At 43.7% G+C, this 21,121-nt stretch overlaps 1 protein-coding gene across 1 annotated transcript; it reads left to right on the forward strand.

Moving 5' to 3' along the window:
- Positions 1-7,491: 7,491 nt before the first annotated feature.
- Positions 7,492-16,676, forward strand: LOC111751760 (olfactory receptor 2M3-like). Its single transcript, XM_023553484.2, has 2 exons — positions 7,492-8,574; positions 16,652-16,676. The coding sequence occupies exons 1-2, from the start codon at positions 7,595-7,597 to the stop codon at positions 16,674-16,676; spliced, it is 1,005 nt and encodes a 334-aa protein (XP_023409252.2). The 5' UTR covers positions 7,492-7,594.
- The last annotated feature ends 4,445 nt before the right edge of the window (positions 16,677-21,121 follow it).

Below are 21,121 nucleotides of genomic sequence, written 5' to 3' on the forward strand. Positions count from 1 at the left end.
TGGAGGTATTTAAGAGTTCCTGCTAAAGACAAGAGTTCCCACTTGTGGTAGGCTGAATAGCCTGAAAAGCTATCTACATTCTAATCCCGAGAACCTGTACTTTGCCGGTGCAATTAAAGATACTGAGATGAGGATATTATCCTGGATTATCTAGGTGGGTGCTACATGTAATCACAAGTGTCTTTTTAAGAGACATGCAGTGGCAGATTAGATGACGTAAGAGCAGAAGATGATATGACCATGGAAGCAGAGAGAGATTTGAAGATGCTACGCTGCTGCAGTCTTTGAAAATGGGGTAAAGAACTACAAGATGAGGAATACAGGCAGCCACCAGAAGCTGAAAAAAAAGCAAGAAAATGGATTCTCCTCTCTGAGTCTCTAGAAGCAATCAACCTTGTTGACACCTTGATTTTAGCTCAGTGAAAGTAGTTTTGAAATTCCGGATTCCAGAACTGTAAAAGAATAAATCTGTGTTGTTTAAAGCCACAAGTTTGTGATAATTGGTTACAGCAGCCATAGGAAATTAATGAACCACTGAAGGCATAATAGGATTTGGTTTTCATTTTAAAAATATCATCATGGCTACAGTATACCAACATAGATCGAGAAGGGGCAAAAATGGCAGGAGCTGTGGAAGACCAAATGGGAAGCTGCTAAAACAGTACAGATATGCAAAGATGATGGCTCAGCTAAGCTGGCGGCAATGGGGAGACAGACAGACTTAGCCAAGCCTACTCTTCCATGGGGCCATTGGAGGCATTAATTATCCCGATGACAGCACAGAGTTTGAAGTCCCCATCAACTTGGAGAACTAAGCCAATGTCTGATCAGAAGACTTTCTCAAAAGGAGTTCATGTTAAACGTGAGAAATATTGACCAGACTGGCTTTGATGCATAGAATCTAGGGTAAGGAACCTCCTGCCTGGCTTTTTCTGGCTTGTCCTGTGGCATGTTCCTTTTCTATTATCTCTCTTGCCTCCCCTCCCATAAGTAAGTATGGGAAACTGCATGGCTTCTACAGTTCACATAAGCTAACCCTCAAATGAAGACCTTGTCTTATTCGGTGGCCCTCATCAATAATGCCACCACTTGTCAGTTTGTCATACTGTGGTGCCTTGCAAGTTGTGATGATAGAAGCTATCCCACAGGTATTTCAAATACTAGTAGGGTCACCCATAGGGGCAGGTTTCAGTGGAGCCTCAAAGATTAAGACAGATTAGGAGGAAGGACCTGGTGATCTACTTCTGAAGAGAATTGGCCAGTGAAAACCTATGGATAGCAGTAGAACATTGTCTGATAGAGTGCTGGAAGATGAGCCCCTCAGGCTGGAAGGTACTCAAGATAAAACTGGGGAAGTGCTGCCTCTTTGAAGTAGAGTTTACCTTAATGATGTGATGGACTAAACTTTTTGGAATGTTCATTTGCTGATGTGGCATGACTCAAAATGAGAAGTAACAGCTGCAGACATCCATTAGTAATTGGAACATGGAATGTACAAAGTATGAATCAAGGAAAATTTGAAGTTGTCTAAAATGAAGAGGAATACTTGAAGATTGATATCCTAGACATTAATGAGCTGAAATGGAGTGATATTGGCCATTTTGAATCAGACAATCATATGGCCTACTATGCTGGCAATGACAAATTGAAGAGAAAAAGTGTCACATTCATTGTCAAAAAGAACATTTCAAGATCTATCCTGAAGTACAACACTGTCAGTGATAGGATAATATTCATACAAGGAAGACTAGTTAATATAACTATTCAAATTTGCCCACCAAACACTAATGCCAAATATGAAGAAATTGAAGATTTTTACCAACTGAAATAGATCAAACATACAATCCAGATGCATTGATAATTACTGGCAATTGGAATGCAAAAACTGGAAACAAAGAAGGATTAGTAGTTGGAAGATACAGCCTTGGTGATGGAAACGATTCTGCAGATCACATGACAGAATTTTATAAGCCCAATGACTTTTCATTGGAAATATTTTTTTCAACCACATAAACAGTGACTATACACATGGACTTTGCAAAATGGAATCCAGAGGAATCAAATCAACTGCACCTGTGGAAACAGATGATGGAGAAGCTCAATATCATCAGTAAGAACAAGGCCGGGGCCAACCGTGGAACACACCATCAATTGTTCATATTCAAGTTGAAGCTGAAGAAAAGTAAAAAAAAAAATCCACAAGAGCCAAAATACAATGTTGGGTATATCCCACCTGAATTTAGAGACCATCTCAAGAATATATTTGATGCATTGAACACTAATGACCGAAGACCAGACAAGTTGTGGGATGACTTTGAGGACACCATATATGAAGAAAGCAAAAGATCATTGAAAAGCCAGGAAAGAAAGAAAAAAACAAAATGGATCTCAGAAGAGACTGTGATACTTGCTCTTGAATGTAGAATAGGTAAAGCAAATGGAAGAAACAAAGCAGTAAAAGAGCTGAACAGAAGATTTCAAAGGGCAGCTCAAGAAGACAAAGTATTATAATGAAATGTGCAAAAGCTTAGGGTTAAAAAACCAAAAGGCAAGAACATGCTTGGCATTTCTCAAGCTGAAAGAATTGAAGAAAAAATCCAAGCCTCAAGTTGCAATACCAATTGAGATGCTTCAAAACACAAATGCAACTCTTGAAGTGCTCACTTGTTTATGCCAAGAAATTTGGAAGACAGCTACCTGGCCAACCGACTGTAAGAGAACCATATGCGTGACCATTCCAAAGAAAGGTGATCCAGCGGAATGCAGAAATTATAGAATAATATCATTAATATCATAAGCAAGTAAAATTTTGCTGAAGATCATTCAAAAGTGGCTGCAGCAGTACATTGACAGGGAACTGCCAAAAGTTGAAGCTGGATTCAGAAGACGATGGGAACGAGAGATATCATTGCTGATGACAGATGGATCCTGGCTGAAAGCAGAGAATACCAGAAAGATGTGTTTACCTCTGTTTTATTGACTATGCAAAGGCATTCAACTGTGTGGATCATAACAAGTTATGAATAAAATTGCAAAGAATGGAAATTCCAGAACACTTAATTGTGCTCATGCAGAACCTGTACATAGACCGAGAGGCAGTCATTCGAACAGAACAAGGGAATACCGCGTGGTTTAAAATCAGAAAGGGTGTATGTCAGGGTTGTATTCTTTCACCATATTTATTCAATCTGTATGCTGAGCAAATAATCCAAGAAGGTGAGCTATATGAAGAACAACATGGCATCAGGGTTGGAGGAAGATTCATTAACAACCTGTGATATGCAGATGACACAACCTTGCTTGCTGAAAGCAAAAAGGACTTGAAGCATTTACTGATGAAGAGCAAAGGCTACAGTCTTCAGTATGGATTACACCTCAACATAAAGAAAACTAAAATTCTCACAACTGAACCAATAAGCAGCTCATGATAAATGCAGAAAATATTGAAGTTATCAAGGATTTCTTCTCACTTGGATCCACAATCAACGCTCATGGAGGCAGCAGTCATGAAATCAAATGACGTATTGCCTTGGGCAAATCTGCAAAAGGTCTATTTAACGTGTTAAAAAGCAAAGACGTCACTTTGGGGACTAAGGTGTACTTGACCCAAGCCATGTTATTTTTAATTGCCTCATATACATGCAAAAGCTGGACAATGAATAAAGTAGACCAAAGAAGAGCTGATGTCTTTGAATTATGGTGTCGGTGAAGAATATCAAGTATACCATGGACTGCCAGAAGAATGAATAAACGTGTCTTGGAAGAAGTATAGCCAGAATGTTCCTTAGAAGCCAGAATGGTGAGACTTTGTCTCTTATACTTTAAACACGTTATTGGAAATTGTCAGTCCCTGGAGAAGGACATCATAATAGGTAAACCAAAGGGTCAGTGAAAAAGAGGAAGACCCTCAACAAGATGGACTGACCCAGTGGCTGCAACAATGGGCTCAAACTTAGCAATGATTGTGAGGATGGTGCAGGCAGAGTTTTTTCTATTGTACATAGGGTCACTATGAGTTGGAACCAACTCAACAGCACCTAACAACAACAGCAATCAATAATAATGAAGCCATTAGAAAATATCCACACTGCTTAACTGGATTTAAGGAATACAGTTTTAAATAATCCATGGTCAAAGAAGAAATTACAGTGGAAATTACAACATATTTTGAACTGAATGATTAAAAAATTACAGCTTAAAAAAAAAGTACAAATACATACTATCCATCAATATAGATTGGTAAGATGCAGCCTTAGTTGTACTTAGAAGATATTTTGTAGCATTAAAAGTAGGTACTAAAAAGATACAGAAGGTTTCACTGATGATTTTTCTGAACGTTTATAACACCAATCCTAAACAAAATCTTTTCAGCAATAGAAAAAATAACATTTCCCAGCTTATTTTATTAGACCAGCTTCACCTTGATTCTATAATCTGACAAGGATATTATAAGAAAAAAAATTACAGGCCAAGCTCTCACATGAATAGAAGCCAAATTCCTAAACAAAATACTATCAAAATGAATCCAGTAATATAAAACAAAGATAATAAATCACAAAGAGTAGGGTTTATTTTAGTAATGCATGAGTGTTTTATCATTCAAAAGTCAAATATTGACATACATAGTTCTTAATAGTTATTTGTTGAATGAACAGTGTTAATAACCAATGATTGAGTGCATAAAATTACAGGACATCAGTTGAATACCAGGTTCACGAAATAATTGATCAGACTCTACTTCTTGTGACTCTGTTCTCTCCAGCTCCCAATGGCAAGGGGAGAGTGAAGACTCCCCTTAGGGAAGTATAGGCAGGTGTGTCAGTCAGGGGATATCCCAAGGGTACCTCCTTCCTTCTTAAGGTAGGAATCCGGGGTAGTTTCCAGAGCCAGGGCTATAGGGAATGAACTTTGTCCTGAAGTCAATTCATTAATTTTGGCTTGCTCCTTGGTGTGGAACGTCTCTCTCTTCCCCAGGCTCATTATAAGCTGAATGGGGTGTCCTGAGACATCTGCTCAGTGACTAGAGGTATAAACCTGGGACATGAGCTTATGATCAATTTTGTGAGAAATGGGAGAACATCCTGGATGGTTAGTTCTCTAAATTTTTATTTGGGGCCATGAAATTAGAGGGATGTGTGTAAGGAGCCTTTTTCAGCTGAACACTTGCTCAAGTATTGCCCTGAGGGCTGGATCTTTGCATACTACTTGGCTCTGACCTATCTCTACTGAGATATACTAGGTGGAGTGGAAGGTAAATATGGGGAGCTGAATGGAGGTAGGACATGCTGAAAGGAGTGAGGGGGGCATCCAACTGATGAGGGACTGAGGGTGACCGGGAAGTGGGAGAAGTCAATCTGACTTCAAGCTTCAGCCGAGAAAAAGTCAGGTGAGAACTGTACAGAGAAATCTCCTTGCTGCCAGCTAACAAAGGCTGTTGGCATAGGAGACCAGGAAAGTGGTAATTCTAGTTTTCTAGGACAAAATTGCTATCATTGTTCATCCATTCCTCGGGCACACTAGGTAGTTTCAAAGTTGTCAGGCAGATCTGTTGATTCCTTGCCACTGGGTGCCCATCTCACTGTGGTGTTGATGGTTGTGCTCCATGACTTGGTCCTTGCCCATCTTGGAAAGTACCTTCCTGTGCTGTGCTCTGTCTCCCTTTGTTGGCACATCTCTGTAACTCTCTTTGTCGGCTCTAGACAGCTTTTACCCTGCTGGCACCATGAGAGTGGAGTTATATTCAGTGCATGTAAACCTATTTCCCCATCAGAATCACCTGAGAAGCTTTTAAAAAGCCATATATGAGGGGGCTCCCATCTCAAACCCAATGAACCAGAACCCCAGGGGGTGGGACCAAGGCATCTGCATTTCTAACATCTCCAGATGTCCCAGAGACATAAACAGGATTAAGAACTCCAGTCATGACTATAGGTCCACAGGATGCTTCTGTGTATCTTACTCTTTTTTCTTTCCTTTTTGTTCATCAATACCCACATATTACAGTCAATATTCTTTGTCTCTCTTTGATAGTCTTTTCAGTTTATATTAGGAGACATTCTTGAATTCTGAGTGTGACACCACAGAAACCGGAGGCACATTCTCCAGCAAAGCATCCTCAGAGACTCACTATTTGTAGAGTCAACACTGGTCCATCCCTTCCTTTGTAAATTCAGTGAATGTGTCTTGAATGCCTCCTCGAGGTTAGGCACTGTGCTAACGAGTGATGCGTAACTGTGGCATGCCCCCCATCCCTGCCCACATATAATCCACTTACAAGTGGGATGAATGGTTGGAATGTGTCCAGGAGGCATTTCTGACATTCTCATGTGATATTTGACATCAACATTTAGCTCTGTTGCTGTGCCTGCCTGTTGCTTCCACTCCTTCTTCCTTCTCTCTTTTTGTACCCCCTCCCTACCCCCCAATACTTTACTTCCCTGCTATGTAGCAAAGAATTTACTCTTTCCCAAAATGAGATCTGGCCTTTGCCCTCAGCTTTCTGAGAGGTGATTTCTAAGCCCTTGGCATGTCATGCCTGGTAAGAGTATCTTTGTTTGCCTTGGGTCACACTGGATAGTCTAACAATGTGATTAAGGGTGGGAGTTGGTTACACTAAGTAGTAACAATGTGTTTTAGGGTGTGGGCTTTGGATCACGTAGTATCAGCTCAACCAGAGGCACTGGCAGCTGAGGTCAGTCACATAGGCACTCGATCATGGAGTCCCAATAAAGACTCTGGACACCAAGGCTTAGGGTAGCTTCCCTGGTTGACAATACTCCATGCATGTCATCGTACATCAATCTTGAGAAAGTAATGCTATTCTAACTCCATGGAAAGAGGACAGCTGGAAACTCTGCATTTGCTATTTTCTTGGACTCTCTCATATGCACTTTGTTCACTGGCTGATTTTATTGGCTGCTTGCTATTGTTATTACCATTGAGTTGATTCTGACTCATGGCAAACACGTGTGCAGAGTATAACTGCTCCACAGGGTTTTTGAGGCTTTAGACCTTCAGAAGCAGATTGCCAAGGCTTTCTTCTGAGGTGGGCTCAAACAGCAACCTTTCAGCTAGTAGTGGAGAGCTTAAGCATTTGCATCAGCCAGGGACCCTTTAATTAACTGTAATCATGAGTATAATGGCTTTCAGTGAGTTCTGTGGGTCCTTCCAGCAGATTATCAAACCTGAGGGTCATTATGGGAACCCTCAAAGTTATAGCTGGTGCCAGATGTGAAGGTGATCTTACAGAGACTGTTCCCTCTACCTTCTCAGTCAGCTAAACTCTTACACCATTCCTCTTAAATCTACGCCCCTGCTTCCTATTTCTATAGTTATCCACGTGCCACTTAAAACCCCTTCTCTTCTCTGGTCACACCTGCCTCTCTTTCCTGTTTTCTACAGTCTTTCCAGAGAAATAAGATCAAATCTTGCTTGGTAACCACGGAGAGCAGGTGAGAGAAAATGGATTTTCACTGCAGGAGGAGAGGGTGGGACCCGTGTCAGAGATCCGGGCTCCGTCCTTTGGAAGAAATGGGAAATTGTTATTTTCCATGTATGATGGAGATGCCGCATTCAGTTCCTTGGATCTCAAGATATGCTAAACCTTCCCACAACAACAGCCCAGGATGATATTTTTGTTTGTTTGTTTCTCAGGGTCACTACCGTGGAGCTCTGGAACCACACCACCATAATGAACTTCCTCCTTTCAGGCCTGTTCAGCCACACACCATATGGCTTCTTCCTCTTTTCCCTGGTCCTTCTGGCCTCCATGGCCGCACTGGCTGGCAACATCCTCCTCCTCTTCCTCATCCAGGCCAATGTGCACCTGCACATCCCTATGTACTTTTTCCTGAGTCAGCTCTCCATCATGGACCTGACCATGATGTGCTCTGTGGTGCCTAAGATGGCAGCCAACTTTCTTTCAGGCAGTAAGATTATCTCTCAGGGAGCCTGTGGGGCTCAGATCTTCCTAGTGGTTATGGTAGGAGGAGCTGAGTGCTTTCTCCTGGCAGTCATGGCTTATGACCGGTATGTGGCGGTCTGCCATCCCCTGAGGTACTCTGTGCTCATGAACTGGAAGGTCTGCTCCCTCATGACCAAGGCTTCTTGGATGGGTGGGGTGGCGGACAGTGTGATAAACGTGAGCATGGTCTTCAGCTTCCTCTACTGCAGCTCTCGAGAGGTAGATCACTTCTTCTGTGAAGTCCCTGCCCTGCTGCGCATCTCTTGTGCTGACACATTGCTCTTTGAGGACTTCATCTATGCTTGCTGTATAGTCATGCTGCTGCTGCCCATTGGGGTCATTGTGGCTTCTTATGCTCAAGTTCTCACAGCTGTGATCAGGATGCCTTCCACTGAGGGGAAACAGAAGGCTGTAACTACTTGCTCCTCCCACTTGGTTGTGGTGGGCCTCTACTATGGGGGAGCCATATTTAGCTATATGCATCGGGCCTCCTCTAAGACACCGACTAGATACCGAGCCACCTCCATCTTTTATACCGTCCTCACCCCAATGCTCAACCCACTTATTTATAGCCTGAAGAACAAGGAGGTAACGAGGGCCCTGAAGAAGATGCTGGGGAGATGGGGCGTGTAGGCACACAGGCTCTTCTGGGGCTTCCTCTGCTCTCTCTTGGTCTGCCCTTTCCTCTGTAAGCTCAGGATCCCCAGTGGCTCATATTTCTTCTCTTTGTCAAAGTGGTTAAGAGTTTGGCTACTAACCAAAATGTCAGCAGTTTGAATCCACCAACCACTCCTTGGAAATTCTATGGGACAGTTCTACTCTGTCCTATAGGGTCAGTATGAGTCGGAATCGACTCAGTGGCAACGGGTTTGGTTTTTGGTTTCCATCCTCATTTGGACCTCTCTGGCTGGTTGAGCAAGGCTGGGAGCCGAGTAATCTTTAAAAATATTTGGGATGCTCAGAAGGAAGATGCCAAGGTAGCTGGTGGTGCTTGACCACTGATGTTACAATGAATGTCTGCATTGAGCACAGCCATTTCCATGGAATCAAGGCCCATTATAAATTAAGAAAAAAAAAAAAAGTAGATACATTATTTACATTCTTTCTAGGGCTCGTAGGGGCAACTGTTCTTCTCGCTTGCATGTTAAAAGTGAGCAAGGTACGATAACTGATTCAGAACTTAGCTTGTCTCATTTGAGTACTAAAGTGGGTACAGTGCACAGAGTTTGAGTCTCACATATGCGAGATGTGAGACATTGGACAAAGTTACTTCTCTCTACAGGTTACACTATATTCATCTGAATGATCATGTTGTTGTCAGGTGTTCTCAATTCTGACAAAGCAACCCTGTGTACAACAGAGTGAAATACTGCTCGGTCCTGTGCTATCCTCATAATCATTGTTATGATTTAGCCCATTATTGCAGCCACTGTGTCAATCCGTCTTGTTGAGGGTCTTCCTCTTTTCACTGACCCTCTCCTTTACCAAGCATGATATCCTTCTCCAGGGATTGATCCCTCCTGATAACATGCCCAAAGTATATGAGGCGAAGTCTCATCATCCTTGCTTCTAAGGGGCATTCTGGCTGTACTTCTTCCAAGACAGATTTGTTCATTCTTTTGGCAGTCCATGGTATATTCAACATTCTTCGTCAAGACCGTAATTCAAAGGCGTCAACTCTTCTCAGAAACCCTGGTGGTGTAGTGGTTGAGAACTACGGCTGCTAATCAATAGGTCGGCAGTTCAAACCCACCAGGCGCACTTTGGAAACTCTATGAGGCAGTTCTACTCTGTCCTATAGGGTCACCATGAGTCAGAATTGACTCGATGGCAACAGATTTTTTTGGGTTTATTCTTCTTATTATTCATTGTCTAGTTTTCGAATACATATGAGGTGATTGAAAACATCATGGCTTGGGTCAGGTACACTTTAGTCTTTAAAGTGACATCTTTGCAGTATTTCCTAGTCATAAGGTTTTCACTGGCTAATTCTTTTCAGAAGTAGACTGCCAGGGCTTTCTTCCTAATCTGTCTTAGTCTGGAAGGTCAATTGAAACCTGTCCAATATGGGTGATCCTGCTGGTATTTGAATATTAGTGGCAGAGCTTCCAACATCACAGCAACACGCAAGCTCTCATGGTAGAGAGATGTGTGCGGGAATGTGATCATAGCTACTGGTAATATAAGTCTAATGTTCCCTGGCATTTATACACACTCACTAATTATTATTGGACCCAGCATGATGAAAATGGTTAATGTACTCAGCTGCTAACCAAAAGGTTGGAAGTTCAAGCCCACCTACCCAGAAGTGCCCCAGAAGAAAGGCCTGGCAATCTATTTTTGAAAAATTAGCCATTGAAAACCCTATGGAGCACAGTTCTACTCTGACATACATGGGGTCTTCATGATTTGGAGTTGACTCAACAACAACTGTTCTTTAAATTATTATTGAGTCATTACTATTTGTAACACAAATCTCATTTCTTATGTTTTTAAGCTTGTACCTTCTCACAATTATACTTTAAATACAAATATCAAAGTATAAAATCTCAAAAACAGTCAGAAAGTTTTTATATCCTTCCCATCAGCATAATACCATGGAAGTTTACAGAGGCTACAAATGGGTCACTCCATGAAATCATGGAGTTTGGGGGGCAACTGAGTCTTTATCATTGAGATCAAAGATGCAACAGTAGTAAGGGGTAAGGAGGAGACCTACGGCCGGAACTGGTGGAGGTTTTGATCATGGAGGGACTCTGAAGGGATTTGGGAAATAATTTCTTGATAAATGTTTTCTACAATGATCTCCTTGAACGGGCTGGACCAAATATTTCCACTCAACCAGTCAATCACATTGCTCCCAAGAGACTCACATTCATTTTCTGAGACTTGTGGGATATGCGCACAATCGTGAAGCATGGTCCAGCCCTCAGGGAGTTTAGAGTCTGGCCAACTCTAAAAATGAGTGTTCTAGGCAGAAGGGACAACTGAGCAAAGTGTTCTAGAGTGCCGAGAGCCAGGGAAAGTGTGAAGGAGAGCTTACCAGAGACGTAACAGGGGACAGGGGCCATGTCATCTAGGGTCTGGTAGGCCAGTGGAAGGGCTCAGAGTTTTGAGCCGAGGAGAGAGATGATCTGCAACAAGATTCCACAGAACCACCCTGGCTGCTGTGTGAGAACTGCCTGTAGGGCCCCATCATACGGAGCCTCCTGTAGTTGAGAGATGATAGCACTTGGACCTGGGTGGAAATAATAGAGGTGCAAGAAGTGCTCAGGTTCTGGATACACTTTGAGGGTCAAGCCAACAGGGTTTTTTGCAATAAAATGGGGCTAATAATAACCATCTCACGAGGTTTTAGGAGGGATAAAATGTGAAACTGCATTTTCCTTGCTTGGTGCTGTGCTTGAGTTTTTTTTTTTTTTTAACAATTCTTTCCGTAAAATGTACTATGTTCAGTTATAAGTGCATTACTTAAAAAAAACTATGACATAACAATTGTTGTATGCCATTTAAGGAAGCAAATTTTCAAATTGGTCTATATACCTTCTACGCGTTTTTGAGATGGATACATTTAGAGACCAGCACTTACAGATAGCCCAACATTTATTCTGGAACTTCTCGGATCCTGTCCAAGGAGGGATCCGCCGCCTCCGCCCGGGTCCTCAAGCAGCACCGCCTGCCCCCTCCAGATCCTATCGGACGTTAGAGAGCTGTGTCTGCCCCTCGCTCCTTCCACTGCTCACTGCTGCAAGTTGCCATGCGGGTACCAGACCAGCCCGGCCCCTGGGCCTCCTGCTCACGCCCTCGAAAGTTCTGGGGGACGTGACAGGTAGGTGGGACCCATAGGGTGCTCTGGGAGGCACTGGGCTGGCCAACTGGACAGATGGTGCGGGCCGCTGAATCAGGCGGGACTGCTGGTGCGTCCACACTGCCCAGGCCGGGTAAGTATGGTTAAAAGCTGTTTTCATACTACATTGCAGTTGTAGACACCTCCAGATTTTATGTTTATCGTTTATTAAACCCACTGCTGTATCTTGTTATTTAATGTGATAAGCACATATTACAATTTAGTTGAACCATATGAAATTAATATTAGACCATTTTTGACACAGAAAAAATGGTGACTTCATCTGGCCTACTTAATGCATTTGTTTTAATTTTTGATAACCATATGTTAATATAATGTCTTCCCTTTGTAATCCTGTGTATTTTATTTTGTGTCTTTACTAACATTCTGAGAAACTGCCTGATCCTTCAGGCTGCCAAAGCAGTCCCTGGCACAAAAGGTCTTAAGACCCCCTGCTTTGGCACAATGGCTCTCATCCCTGGATGCACATTAAAAACTTACCTGCAAGTCTTAAATGTTTTTAACTGGGTTTTGACTTAGGGCTTTCAATGTAATTGGCCTGGTGTAGAGCCAAGGCAACTTTAAAAAGCTATCCACATGATTCTGATATGTAACCAAAGTTTGGAACTAAGACAGGGAACAGGGCCCCCTAAATCTACGAAGTAACATGAAGTGGGCCAGGGCACAGGAACAAAGCCATTCCCCAGAACAATGGGGAAGGATATCAGAAAATAGCCTGCAAACGTTTTTAAAGTTGTCTTCCAGAAGCAGCTGGAGAAAACCAGCTCCAGGGACATGTGCAGAACATCCACCTGTGACTGCTGTGTGACCTTCCACTAGGGGCAGTGAGGAGCTGCAGCACCAGCCAGGGAATCAAAGCCAGGGAGCAAGAGACTGCGCAGGTGCGACACCCCATAATAAGTCCTGCTGCGAATCCCAGAGGCCTCTGGGACAGGAGCCATCTTAGAAAGCTGCTGCACGGGCACCTTAGTTAACATATCCCCGCCTGTGCCTATGAATAAACATGAATCTTTTCCCACCCAAGAACTTTTAAAAATGCAGGCGGTTCTTTTATTCTGTGAGACGAGGGTAAAAGTTGCTTTAGGCCCTCCTCGTCTCAGCTTGCAAGCCTCTTCAATAAAGCTTTGCTTGGGTGGAAAACTGTACGTGCCTTACCTGCTGATTCTTGACCAGTGAGAGGCAAGAACCTTATTCCGGTAACAGAACCAAACCAACCAAAAGCAAACCCACTGCCGTCAAGTCGATTTCGACTCATAGCGACCCTATACGACCATTGCCTGCAATTGCCTCTTTCCACTACCCTCCTCCCCTTCAAATCTTGGGTCAGCAAGTGTAAATTGAGATTAACCACTAGTTCAACTGGGAAAGCAACAGAGTGCTGTACAGCCCTCTTTTTTCCAGCACACTATCAACAAACTCTAGAAAGGCCCATACTCTCTTGGCTTTGTTCAAGGGGTCTCCTCAACATGAAAGTGCTTAAAAGTGACCTAGTATGCTTGTTGATGGCATAGACTTTGGTCTCCCTCCAGAGGTTCTGACTTAGTACACTGGGCTCAGGAAGTCACTTTCCCAAAAAAGCCACCCAGGAGATAGTGATGCAGGTGACCCACACACTCTTGGAGAACTGCCTTAGGCTCCGTCTCCAGCCTAAGGCAGGCTGTTCTCATTCTTCAGGGCTTGGCTCACCCCACCTCCCCTCTGTAAAGCTTGCTCCATGCCCTCTACTTACTTAGCACCTCACACTCTGCCATACCTAGTACCCTAATTCCCTCCCCATAGCCATGCTGATGTCAGTTGTCTCCCAAAACCTTTCTGCTGCCTTGAGGAAGAGAGGTCACCTAGAGAAAAGTTCTAGTTCCAGAAGGATGAGCCCCATTCATCAGAGATGACGGCCTTGGACCAGGGTGGAAATAATGGAGGTGGCAAGAAGCGCTCAGATTCTGGACACATTTTTGAAGGTCAAGCCAATAGGATTTTCTACCTTAAAATGGGGCTAGAATAACCACTTCAGCAAGGTTTTAGGAAGGATAAAATTAGAAAATGCATTTAAGGTGTCCAGCATTGTGCTTGAGCTCTTTGTTAGCCCTTTCCATAAAATGCACATAAGCTTCAGTAATCAACACATTCCAGTAAGCAATGTACCCATCACTTCTAGTAAGGGCTGAGGAACATTCACAACCAAATTCTTCTCTTCTCCTCCAACCCTTCCCTAACCCACTCCACCAGCTTCTTATCCTTGGCCTCCAGCCCCTCCCATCTCCTTATCTGTTCAGTTACATCCATCTGAACCCTTCTCCAAGGCCCTGTACCATGCCTGCCCCCCACTTAATTGGCCTTTGTCTTTCTGCAACAGAACAGGCCTCATTCTGCATTCCCAGTCCATGTCAGTGGGGCCTTAGTTATACCCATTGTTGTTAAGTCATTCTAACTCATAGTGACCCTATAGGACAGGGTAGAACTGCCCTACAGGGCTTCCAAGGAGCGGCTGGTGGTTTCGAAACTGCCGACTTTGTTGCTAGCAGCCCAACGTTAACCACTGCACCACCAGGGCTCAATAGCCTTCTTTATCTCCCCTTCAGCTCCTTTACTGCAGAGCCCTCTTGCCCCTGTGGACAGTCAGGAGCAGTAGGTATCTCCTCCAACTCTTTTTTTTCCTTTCTCTTGAGGCAGAAAAGTCACCAACAGAAGAGGGTTAGTGTTATGGATTGAATTGTGCCCCCCCAAAATATGGTGGCACAGTGGTTGAAGTGATGGACTGCTAACCAAGAGGTTGATGGTTCAAAACCACTGGTGGTTCCTTGGGAAAAAGATGTGGCAGTCTGCTTCTGCAGAGATTTACAGCTTCGAAACCCTATGGGGTCACATGAGTTGGAATTGGCCAGACAGTGGTGGGTTTTTCGGTTATCATTTGGGAATGGGTTGTCTTTGCTTTTCAGTGGGATGGGATTAGTGTAGGGTATGTCTAAATCAATCTCTTTTGAGATATAAAAGATATTAAACAAGCAATCGAAAGAGGCAGAGATGGGGGAAGAGAAATGCCAAGCTACATGAAGATCTGCTTAGGAACAGAAGCTCAGAAGAGACAAGGATCTTCCTCCAGAGCCAACAGAGAGAGCCGGCACCCTGAATTTAGATGTCTAGCCTCCTAAACAGTAAGAAAAAAAGAATTTCTGTTTGTTAAAGCTACCCACTTGTGGTATTTATGTTAGAGCAGCACTAGAGAGGAGCCCTGGTGGCATAGTGATTATGAGCTCGGCTGCCAACCAAAAGGTCGGCAGTTTGAATCCATCAGCTGCTCCTTGGAAACCCTACAGGGCAGTTGTGTTCTGTCCTATAGGGTGCCTATGAGTTGGAACGGAAAGCAATGGGTTTGGTTTGGTTTTAGCTCTAGATAATTAAGGCAGTTAGGGTCCCATCCCTGGAGTTGACACCCAGCAATTATCTTAACTCAGGCCCATTGTCTGGCTCTGGGGGATCCTCCAAGATTTTCTGATTTTTGTCCTGAAACTCTCCCTGCTGATTAAAGAAAAAACAAACAAGCAAAAACCCTTAGCTCTAATTTCTATAGGGGCTTCACCTGCGTGAGTCCTTCTACTAGCTCAAGGAGCAGTAACCACTGGGGCCTTATGGAAGTGACAGGCCTAGGAAATGAGGTCGTTTTGGAAGGTGTTATAGGGTAAAAACATCATAAAGTTTAGTAAAGCAAAAAGAAAGTTTTATTTGGCATATATTAAAAAAAGGCAAAAACTGAGAAGCAGAGAGCCATGCTGCCAGAGCTAATGTCTGCCCAAGTCCAAGGAACGTTGCAGAATAAACAAGAATGGGAAAATGAACAAGCACGCTGCCACAACCATGTCTGCCCAAGTCCAAAGAACATTACAGAGTCATCAGTATGTATTAACACTACAAAATGGGAAAACCATTGAAAGCTTCACCTTTTCACAGATTGGCTAGGAACTGTGATCCTACGTTTTGAATTGTCCCTCTCAACAATCATTGGTACAGGGTTCAGTAACGACAGTCAGGAGGGCCTTCATTGGTCCAACAAATTTCTATTTACTAAATGTTTATAGAAAAAAGATAAGAGTGGAAAGTCTTTTGTGTTCTGACTTCTGTGAAAGAGTCCCTAAAAGATATTTTCCAAGATTGTTTTAGCTATTGTGCTTATACCTCAGGGCCCAGTTGATGTGTCCTTGTGAGTCTTTGTGAGCCCTTGGGAGCCCAGTTCCAGTCAGGTCACATTCAGGGAATAATGGCTCCAATATTATTTCCTAAACGAAAGACCAGGACTGAATTTGGAAGTAAGTGAGCCTTGTGTTTTTGTTGTAGCCAGGAAGTGAATATAAATGGAGAACTGATAAGACATGGGACACCCAGACTGTTAGGCCCCAGTAAGGGGGATATGATCAAGGTGTGACCACAACAGGAAAGTCTGCAGGGCCATCACCTTCCAGAAAATGTTCAGGACAGTTTCCTCCTTTTACATAAGTCTCAGGACCTCTGTCAAGTATGGATACCCTTGGGCTTTCCTTGTTCTTCCCCACCTACACTCCAGAATTACTCACAAACACATTGGGTCTCCAAACCTTCCCAGGCAACAGTGAAGACCCATCAACCCATCAACTCCCTCCCCCACAGCAGCGTGATTCTCTAGGCTTCTAAAATAAGTCCATCTGAATCAGAATCCCCCAGGCCCCCCTTAAACCTGCAAGATTCTAGGGCTCCACCCACATCTCCTGAATCTGAGCATCTCAGGGTGGGGTCTGTGGATCTGCATTTTTTATAAGGCCCTGGGTGATTCTGACATGCCAAGGACACAGCTTGAAAAAAAAAAAAACAGCTTGAAGACCAAGCTTAATAAGCACTGCTTGCTGTGTGGCTTCACAAATTGTGCTAGCTCTGCCCTTGCCCTGGATGCTGCTTCCCTGGCTCTTCCTTCAGTTCATCTATCCTGGGGCCTCACCTACTAAAACAAGATTGTTTTCAGCTGTCTCTCTGTAGGCTGGGAACTCCTTGAGAGAAGCATTTATCTTTGCTCTCCAGGGCCTGGTACTTAGTAGGCTCTGAATCAATGCTGACTTTTCCTGCTCACACCAATAGCAAATAACTGGTCAAGTCTGTCCTGGAAGCTTGTTAAAAAGGTGGGGAGAGTGGGCCGGAGGCTAAGCAGAGGCCACTGAATTTGTAATTGGCTGATTTCACACAGGAGCTCAGTGCGACTCTGCAGTGGGGTCTTCCTGTGCCCCATCTAATTCTACAGGCTGAAAGAGCTGTGGAACCTGAAGATAAAACACGTGAGTGACCACTGCTGGGTTGAGGGGGAGGGGGAGCTTTTGAGAACAGAAATAGAATTCCTAGTAATAGTGATTCAAATGGGAAATGAATGTAGTAGGATTCAATCCAAGGTTCTACAGGGCCATAAAACCACCCAAACATCTCTAGGGTGGGGGGAAGATGGTGAAACAGTTGCCAAAGAAAGGCTTGAGTACAAGTGACATGCAGTTGCCCTTGTTCCCCAAACAAAACTACCTGGCTCGCCAACGTAAATCTTGGCTGTGTTGACCGTAGTACATTCTGAATGGTTTCAGGATGAGACGATGATTATCCTACTTTATTCTACAGAGGCTGAAGGGGAGTAGGTGAGGAACAGACTTGAGCCCTAAGGGATGATGGCATGTCAAAATGGATATAGCCTGAGAGACCAGGTGGGAGGTAGTGTGCAATCCAGGTGTGAATGATGCTGTCTTGGACAAACCAGGTGATTAGAAGTGGTCCAATTCTAGATTTATTTGAAAGGTAAAACTGATAGAATTTGCTAACAGTCTGGATTGGGATGACAGAGAGGAGATAAGGATGACACCCAGAATGTGTTTTGAGCAACAGGGAAGAAGGAAGTGAATTACCATTATTCACTATGAGTCAGAATCGACTTGATGGCACTGGGTTTGGTTTTGTTTTTGGTTTACAATGAGGGGAAAGCAGGCTCATTGTGGGGAAGGTGGGACATCAGGAGCTCGTTTGTGTTCAGGTTATGTTTGCAATGCCTTATACATCCAAGTTACTGTTGCCTCCCTCTCCAAGCCACCATCACTTTCTAACTTCTGCAGCGTAAAAGAATACTTGAGTGAAAATCTGATTTAAATGGTGGGCTTTTTGGACTAATGGGCCCCAGTCTGTTATGAAGAAATAGACAACCTAGGACCAATACACAGAGACCATCTTTGGCTCATTTATATAATAGGGACACAAATCAACCCAGAACAATAACATTGGTGGAATCCATGAATGAATGGATTACCAAGCATCTGTAGTCAAGTGAAGCTTCCTATTCTCTGAAAATAGATCTCAATGTCTTGGGTCCAGTCCATCTGGGCCTTTGCTCTATCTGAGGCCCTTGTGCATGGCCGGTGCCACTCAATGTATCTCCTGCCTGATTTTGAAGAGGTCCTTGTGCTACCTCATGGGTCTCTACTGTTCCTCTCACCTTTTCTTTTCTATTAGGATCACTGCCATATTTCTCTCAGAGCTCCTCTGTGGTTCCCTTATCCCAAGGTTTTAGAATGATTAACACTTTATGAGAGTGAGGCCATGGGAGTCTAGCTCTCCTTTCTTTGACCTTTTGGAGACCTGCTTTCCCCAATCCAGGCTACCTTTTTATTATGCCTGAGGTTTCCTCCCATGGCTACCAACAGGGGGCCCTAATTCCACTTCAGTGGCCCATTTCCTCTGGGTTGACCTTGTTTAGTTTCATGCTTCTTGCTTCTTTGACCTACTGAAAGCAACTTGTTCAGCAAGAAAGTGACAGTTAAAACTGTGGTCAGATGTACGCAGTACCTGCTCCTATGATGAGGTTGTGATCTCCCTGGTTAGTAGAAGCTAGATGATGTCTAGGAAACCCTGGTGGCATAGTGGTTAAGTGCTACGGCTGCTAACCAAGGGGTCAGCAGTTCAAATCCACCAGGCGCTCCTTGGAAACTCTATGGGGCAGCTCTACTCTGTCCTATAGGGTCACTATGAGTCAGAATCAACTTGACGGCACTGGGTTTAAATGATGTCTGGACCCCACCTTATGTGGGGTTCACCCTTCCGAAACTGGCCTCAGGCCCAGCAAAGTCTCCAGCCTGTGCCCCTGCACTGCCCAGCTTACCTACTGCTTCTCTATTTCCCAGTCCTAGGGTCCTACCAGGTCCCTCACTGACCAAGTCTTCTCCAAGGTCATCTTCCAGGTGAGGGTTAGAGAACGTCCCAGGGAGGCAGCAGGAGTGGTGGATTCACTGAGCCCACAATGACATGGTTTTGGGCCTTTGTCTACAAAATCTCCTCCAAATTATTGCTGCGACAGAGGAAGAAGGTCAGAGTTCCCCAGCCTGATGGAGGCTGTGGCAGCCAGTACACAGGGGTCCACTGGCTGGAGGAAGAGCCCCCCAAGTCTCATCAGTGTGGGGGGCCCCCGGAACCCTGGCCCTTGTGGGACACAGGCTTAGTCACCAGACACAACACTGCCTGGCGCTAAGGTAGAGCTGCTGATGAAAGAACCTGGGCAGGAAGTAAGCAGAGAGATTGGAACGATTGATTGCCAAGGCCTGGCCCAGGGCTGCCAATTCCAAAACAGAGACTCCCCTTCTGGAAGCAGAGAATGGTGGCTGAACCCCAAATGGCAAGATCCTGGTGAGCATCCATGTGAGTGGAAATGGGCATTGCTTCTTGAGCTTGGAAGTGATGGAGGAAACCACAAAGAGAAAGGCACGGTACATTAGAAAATTGAGCTTCTGTGCTAAAGAGCAATTGTAAATTAAATAGACAAGTGACAAAATTGGGGGAAATATTTGCAATGTATATAACCATATGGTGTAGCAGAATATTCCTGTTGTCCCAAATTGGCAACGATGGCCCAAAGAGGCCCTGAATACTCTAAGCTGCCATCATCAAAGGCTAGGGACCATCCTTGGGGTTTACAAAGAAGTTCCCAATTGACTTTGACACCCTAGCCATCCCCCAGCACTTCTCAGCCTAGAAAGAAGTGCGGCTTGGTCCAGGCTATGGTGGACAGGCAACTTGCCATTCTTAGCAGGCAAGCCACCAATACCCAATAATTCTTCCGTAGGACCGTTAACCTGCAACCTAAATCCACTGGCTGCCACCACCCTGTAGTCAGTGGCTGGTCTTGTCATCATCTCCTCCTACTATCCACAAACCTAGGTTAAGAGAGGTAGTACAGACTCCAACCTGATAGAGTCTAGGTGAAGTTTTTTATTGTTAGTATCTCTCTGTTTTGGGGAATAGAACTCCTTCCTCTGGAGCTCTGGATTTGGTATCGCACTTAAATTGCTGGGTGTTATTGACATGTACAGAAGCTACAAGAGATAGGATTCTTCCCTAATCCATGCCTAACTGTAAACCTGGCTCATACATGATAAAGTAAAAAGGTTCCCACACAGACATTCCCATCCAACAAGGGACCTGATTCCACCGATTAGACATATGAGACCTGACAATACTCAAACACTGCTGTCTTTTTCTGCTAATATTAAATAATTCCTAAATATAAAGATTATCTACTGGGAAGTTATATTTAAAAATCTCGAAATTAAGAGGCAAACAAATAATGAATCCCAGGATAGTAAATCAAGTATCTGAGAGGTTAAGACCTGGAAGAGCACTGGAAGTATTAAGTTTGCAATAATTCTTTTAAACTGTTTTCGAAAATACTTTTTTTTAACCTTTAGAATCAGCACAGTTGTATTTGAAACACTTTCTGTATCAGTCAGTTTTTAGATGGTTAGAAGCTGATAGTAAGCCTAAGAGCAGGCTTAATTCTAGAAAGTGTCTCTTTTTACAGCAGTTTCAATGTGAGAAATTATTTTTAGAAACAAATTCGGGTTCACAACACTGATAAATAGTGGTGTTCTAGTATCTGGTGTGGCCACAATCTTCAAGAAAAAAGCAAGTATTTGCCATTCTTTGAAATAAGATCTGATGGATCTCATGCTTCTGTGTGTGTGAGTAAACCCACTTTTATGCTTGTGTTTTTTTGTGTGTTGAATCTCTATTTTGAATTTGCTTAATTATGCTCTGATTCTTCATAACTTCTCATTTTATGGATTGGTATTGACCATAAACTGTAAATAAAGGAAATAAATGTATGAAATAAATAAGTGGCTTAAAGAGGAGCTTGTTTCCTTTGGGGAGAATGAGGGATGGGAAGAAGACTAGAAGGTGACTCATGGCCAAAGCCTTGGGAGTGGAGTGCTCACTGTGGGAGGCAATTCCCTGCCTCCATGGAAAGGAGG

Source organism: Loxodonta africana, chromosome 2 (genome assembly GCF_030014295.1).
Source record: "Loxodonta africana isolate mLoxAfr1 chromosome 2, mLoxAfr1.hap2, whole genome shotgun sequence".
Taxonomy (NCBI): Eukaryota; Metazoa; Chordata; class Mammalia; order Proboscidea; family Elephantidae; genus Loxodonta; species Loxodonta africana.

What these genes read in the sequence shown, in the direction of transcription:
- LOC111751760 (XM_023553484.2), top strand. Translation starts at nt 7,595, where the DNA reads ATGCTAAACCTTCCCACAACAACAGCCCAGGATGATATTTTTGTTTGT. An exon ending in ACGAGGGCCCTGAAGAAGAT is followed by an intron (nt 8,575 to 16,651) that starts GCTGGGGAGATG and finishes CCAAGGACACAG; the next exon opens with CTTGAAAAAAAAAAAAACAG.